Raw genomic sequence first — 6137 nt, forward strand, 5'->3', positions numbered from 1 at the left:
TCAATTTTCATTCCAGTCCCAAAGAAAGGCAATGCCAAAGAATGCTCAAACTACCACACAGTTGCACTCATCTCACATGCTAGTAAAGTAATGCTCAAAATTCTCCAAGCCAGGCTTTAGCAATACGTGAACCGTGAACTTCCAGATGTTGAAGTTGGTTTCAGAAAAGGCAGAGGAACCAGCGATCAAATTACCAACATCCGCTGGAACATCTAAAAAGCAAGAGAGTTCCAGAAAACATCTATTTCTGCTTATGCTAAAGCGTTTGACTGTGTGGATCACAATAAACTGTGGAAAATTCTGAAAGAGATGGGAATACCAGAGCATCTGACCTGCCTCTTGAGAAACCTATATGTAGGTCAGGAAGCAACAGTTAGAACTGGACATGGAACAACAGACTGGTTCCCAATTGGGAAAGCAGAATTTCAAGGCTGTATATTGTCACCCTGCTTATTTAACTTATATGCAGAGTACATCATGCAAAAGGCCAGGCTGGAAGAAGCACAAGCTGGAATCAAGATTGCCGGGAGAAATTATCAATAACCTCAGATATGCAGATGACACCATCCTTATGGCAGAAAGTGAAGAAGAGCTAAAGAGCATCTTTATGGAAGTCAAAGAGGAGAGTGAAAAAGTTGGCTGAAAGCTCAATATTCAGAAAACTAAGATCATGGCACCCAGTCCCATTACTTCATGGTAAATAGATGGGGAAGCAATGGTGACAGTGAGAGACTTTATTTTTTTGGGCTTCATGATCACTGCAGATGGTGACTGTAGCCATGAAATTAAAAGATGCTTGCTCCTTGGAAGAAAAGTTATGACCAACCTAGACAGCATATTAAAAAGCAGAGACATTACTTTACCCACAAAGGTCCATCTGGTCAAAGCTATGGGTTTTCCAGTAGTCATGTATGTATATGAGAGCTGGACCATAAAGAAAGCTGAGCACCAAAGAATTGATGCTTTTGAACTGTGGTGTTGGAGAAGACTCTTGAGAGTCCCTTGGACTGCAAGGAGATCTAACCAGTCAGTCCTAAAGGAAGTCAGTCCTGAATATTCATTGGAAGGACTGATGCTGAAGCTGAAACTTGGGCAACTGATGTGAAGAACTAACTCTTTGGAAAAGACCCTTATGCTCGGAAAGGTTGAAGGCAGAATGAGAGGGGACAACAGAGGATGAGATGGTTGGATGGCCTCGCTGACTTGATGGACATGAGTTGGAGTAGGTTCCGGGAGTTGGTGATGGACAGGAATGCCTGGCCTGCTGTAGTACATGGGGTCACAAAGAGTCGGACACAACTGAGCAACTGAACTGAACTGAAACCTAATTACCTCCCAAAGACTCCACCTCCTTATACCATCACCATTGGGAATTAGGGTTTCAGCAGATGAATTTGGCTAGGGCATAACCATGTAGTTTATTACACCTTTACACTTTCCCCTCCAGACTTATTCACAGAACATGTAGGTTCTTATATTATTTCCATTAATATTATGTCTCTCTGAAGTGTACTGGATATTCTTTGAGGGTAGCAACCCTATTTTTTTCATCTTTACATTTTAATACCTAACAAGGTTCTGGTACTGATAGGTTATTCTGAATATGTTATTTTTCTTATTTCTTCCTCAGGACAGTTGACTTATTTTCGCTGATAATTTCAGGGGAGAGGGGGAGTACCTTTCAATTTGTACCTAAAGATAGCTGTCGGTTTTAGCTGTGAAACCAATTCTGGTCTGGACTAGATCCACATTTTTAAATGTCTAGTATAATTCTGTTTTTGAAATATATGTCTGCTTATATTGTTTCTAAACTTGCTTTTTTCTTCCTCTAGATAAGGCAGGTCTTTTAAAAATGTGACTTGTGGTTGTCTTTATTAACTTTCTAGGGAGCTGTCTAAACTGTAATAAGATGCTTGCTGAGAGGCAATGGTACATTGCAAGTCTGTTTCTCAGACATACCTAAGCCTAAAAGCAAATGCCTTTCAAATTTATTTTTGTAGTAGCAAATGTTTTGCTGAATGTGGGAATGATAATACCCTCTACACCAGTTTTGTTCAGTAGAGCTGTTTGCAGTAATGGACATGTTCTACATAGGCTTTGTTCAGTGGGGTGGGCCACTAGTCACATGTGACTCTTGAGCACTTTAAATGCAGCTAGTACAACTGAGGAACTGAACTTTTGATATAAGTTTGATTTAACTTTGAAATCCTCATGTAGTTTGTGGTCACTGTATTGACTTTATAAACAAAGTTCAGGGGAGTAATATTTGTTGTGAATTCCATGATGATGTGGGGAAGGAAATGGCAACCCATTCCAATATTCTTGCCTGAGACATCTCATGGACAGTGGAGCCCTGGTGGGCTGTAGGCGGTGGGGTCACAAAGAGTTGGATACAACTTAGCAACTGAACGATAACAACCACAGTGGTGAGTGAATGGAGGAGACAGACATGAAGTCTGAACTCTTCTCTGTAACCATTGAGTCACTTGCATCTGTTAATTGCTCATGCATTCTCTCTTGCCCTGCTTCTATTTTTTTTTTGTTTTCCTGCCTCTCTAAAAAATGACTGTCACTCTCATTTTCAGTAAGTTCTAGAGACTTTTACAAAGATGAATCTCAATAATGGACTACTTTAGTCATCTCATGGCTTAGAGGGTAAAAAGTCTGCCGCAGTGCAGGAAACCCAGGTTCGATCCCTGCGTTGGGAAGATTCCCTGGAGAAGGAAATGGCAACCCACTCCGGTACTCTTCCCTGGAAAATCCCATGAATGGAGGAGCCTGCTAGGCTACAGTCCATGGGGTTGCAAAGAGTTGGACATGACCGAGCGACTTCTCTTTCCTTTTTCCTTTTTAGTCATCTCAGTTATATTATTGGTCTGCTGAAATGCCTGTGGCTCCAAGTTCTGTCTTCAGAACCCTCTTCAGTGTACATTCAATATTAAAGATCTGCTTCAACTACAGTGTTCAGCTTGTTTGTATGTCTTGCCTTTTCAATTTCCGTTACTTAGATCACCGATCTGACTGTTTAAATTCAGCCTAGCTTTAAGGTCGGACACGACTGAAGTGACTTAGAAGCAGCAGCAGCAGCTTTAAGGTCTAGGTTTCAGCTCCTAGTTCAAGGCTTGACCCTTAGTGATCTTTTTAATCTCTTATTGTCATTACCATTCCTTGGCAGTTATAATTGTATATATCCTGTACTTCTTTGTGCTGTCATATGCAGACGTACAAAGCAATTCAATTATAATTTATGAAAATATCCTGTATTCTTTTCTTGTAGAAAAAATAAAATCTACTCTTTACATTTATAAGCTGTCCTTGAAAGTTTCTTTATTCCAATTATAGCTTTTATTCAGTTAATTAAAAAAGAATGGTCCCATACTCTTCATTGTTGTCAGTTGCTAAGTTGTGTCTAACTCTTTGTGACTCCATCAACTGCAGCATGCCAGGCTTCCCTGTCCTTCACTATCTCCCATAGTTTGCTCAAACTCATGTCCATTGAGTCAGTGATGCCCTCCAACTATCTCATCCTCTGTTGCCCCCTTCTCCTCCTGCCCTCAATCTTTTCTAGCATGAGGGTGCTCTCCCCTGAGTTGGCTCTTTGCATCAGGTGGCCAAAGTATTAGAGCTTCTGCTTCAGCATCAGTCCTCCCAATGAATGTTCAGGGTTGATTTCCTTTAGGATGGACTGGTCTGGTCTCCTTGCAGTCCAAGGGACTCAAGAGTCTTCTCCAACACCATGGTTCCAAAGCATCAGTTCTTTGGTGCTCAGCTTTCTTTATGGTCCAACTCTCACCTCCATACATGAATAATGTAAAAATCATAGCTTTGACTATATGGACCTTTGTGGTCAAAGTGATGTCTGCTTTTTAATATGATGTCTAAGTTTGTCATGGACAGAGGAGCCTGGCGAGTTACAGTCCATGGGACTGCAAAGAGTCAGACATGACTGAAGTGACTTAACACACAAATACTAGGTTTGTCATAGCTTTCCCTCCAGGGAGCAAGCGTCTTAATTTTGTGGCTGCAGTGACCATTTGCAGTGATTTTGGAGCCCAACAAAATAAAATTTGTCACTGTTTCCGTTGTTTTCCCATCTAGTTGCCATGAAGTGATGGGACCGGATGCCATGATTTTAGTTTTTTGAATGTTGAGTTTCAAGCCAGCTTTTTCATACTCCTCTCACTTTCATCCAGAGGCTCTTTGGTTCCTCTTTGCTTTCTGCCATGCTCTTCGTAGCTTCTCCCATTGTTTGGTTGTTTTAAACTATTCTCTAAATGTTTAGTTTTTCTTTATAACTGTGCATGGGTTGTAATAGTCCCTGGGGATGGCCGTGGTATCGAAAGTTGAAATTTTTATTTTCCGTAACTTGGAGAATCTGTAGCCTTAAAGGCAAAGGTTCATTTGTTTATTTATTCTACAAATACTTATTAAGTACCTGTTATATTGTAGGCATTATTTTAGGACCTGAGGTTATAGCAATGAAAACAAACAAGCAAACAAAAAGCCCTGTCTGCAAGGAGTGTAAATTCTAGTTGGATATTGTATAGTATCTACCTTTCCTCCAAACCAGATTGCTTAGATGTAATGCTTATTATGTAAACAAATAATAAACATTCTATTTAGTACTAATATATGATGAATAATACACTTATGCCATTTAAGTTGTGAAGTTAAATTAATGTTACTAATTTGAAGTCTCAAGATTCTTTTTCTTTATATCATTTGAAACAGAATATCCTGAAGATGTAGCCCCTACTGTTGGATTTTCCAAAATTGACCTTAGACAAGGAAAGTTTGAAGTCACCATCTTTGACTTGGGAGGTGGAAAAAGAATTCGAGGAATCTGGAAGAATTACTATGCTGAGTCCTATGGGGTAATATTTGTTGTGGATTCAAGTGATGAAGAAAGAATGGAGGAAACAAAAGAGACAATGTCAGAAGTGCTGAGACACCCTAGGATATCTGGAAAGCCTATATTGGTGTAAGTAATGTTGGTGTTGGGCTTCCATGGTGGCTCAGACAGTAAAGAATCCACCTGCAGTTGGGGGAAACCTGGGTGTGATCCCTGGGTTGGGAAGATCCCATGGAGGAGGGCATGGCAATCCACTCCAGTATTCTCGCCTGGAGAATCCCCATGGACAGGGGAGCCTGGTTGGGTCCATGTGGTTGCAAAGAGTCGACACGACTGAGCGACTGAGCTTGCGCGCGATGTTGGTGTTATTGTAAACAAAGAAGCAGCAGCATTAGTCATTAAAGAAATCTCCCGAAGTTACAAAACACTGAAAAAGTGTTGTCACACTCTCACATAATCAAATGTATGTAATTTACTGGGAGTTGTTAATATACCAAGGCTTTGTTATAATGCTGTCTGTAGGGATTAAGGGCAGAGGCTATGTAAAGAAAAAATCTTATAATTAGATCGCCTGGATTTTCAAATGTGAGCTCTTTGTTTTATTTGATAATTTACTCTTGTCAGATTTTGCAGATGGTCTGTTAATGAGGTTCTAAAATGTTTTTCAACTTATTTTCCTCTTTTAGTAACATTTAGGTTTTGCCTCTTTTTTTTCCTTGAGTATTCTTGTTTGAAACTTTCTTAGGTGGTTTATTTTTCCAAGGCCACATTGATTTCTCAGTTTTTACTTTTGTATTTCCAATCTGAGCATGTGATCTGTGTTGTTATCAGCGTGTGATCTGTGTTGTTATCAACTTAGTCATAGGCTTAGCATCATTTTCTTCAGCTGCTTAAACATTAAAAAGTTAAACGACAAAGCCTTTTTGCACTGTCTGCCCTCATAGCATTTCTGGAGAGTAAACACAAGGTGGTGCTATGACTTTGAGACATAGTCAAGTGAGAAGTAGTTGAAATTGCTCTTAAAATTGAGTAGGTGCTATGTGTTCTCTTGCCTTCTTGTTCGTTTCTCTCATTCTCTTGCAATTCATAACTAATGATTGAATAAGAAAAAAACAAAAAACTAAGCAACCTGTCAACATGGTTAAATGGGAAAGTGTAAGCAAACTGTCTCTGTGGTCCTCAGTAATAAGTGAACATTTTTAAATGAGGCAGTCTGAAAACTTTGATTACAAAAAATAAACTGTTATTGTAACATTTATTGTTAAGTTTATACTATTTAATTTTT

At 39.5% G+C, this 6137-nt stretch overlaps 1 protein-coding gene across 6 annotated transcripts in view; it reads left to right on the plus strand.

Annotated features, from left to right (window-relative positions):
• ARL13B (ADP ribosylation factor like GTPase 13B) overlaps nt 1-6137 on the plus strand; it is an 81157-nt gene that overhangs the window by 25016 nt on the left and 50004 nt on the right. For 4 of the 6 annotated variants that reach the window (XM_060404098.1, XM_060404100.1, XM_060404093.1 and 1 more), the window contains exon 3: nt 4732-4981. The exons of the other annotated variants lie outside the window; for them this stretch is intronic. In XM_060404098.1, the coding sequence (XP_060260081.1) occupies nt 4732-4981 (250 nt within the window). The remainder of the gene's footprint in view (nt 1-4731; nt 4982-6137) is intronic. 6 annotated transcript variants of the gene reach the window in all.

This window comes from Ovis aries, chromosome 1 (genome assembly GCF_016772045.2).
Source record: "Ovis aries strain OAR_USU_Benz2616 breed Rambouillet chromosome 1, ARS-UI_Ramb_v3.0, whole genome shotgun sequence".
Lineage (NCBI taxonomy): Eukaryota > Metazoa > Chordata > Mammalia > Artiodactyla > Bovidae > Ovis > Ovis aries.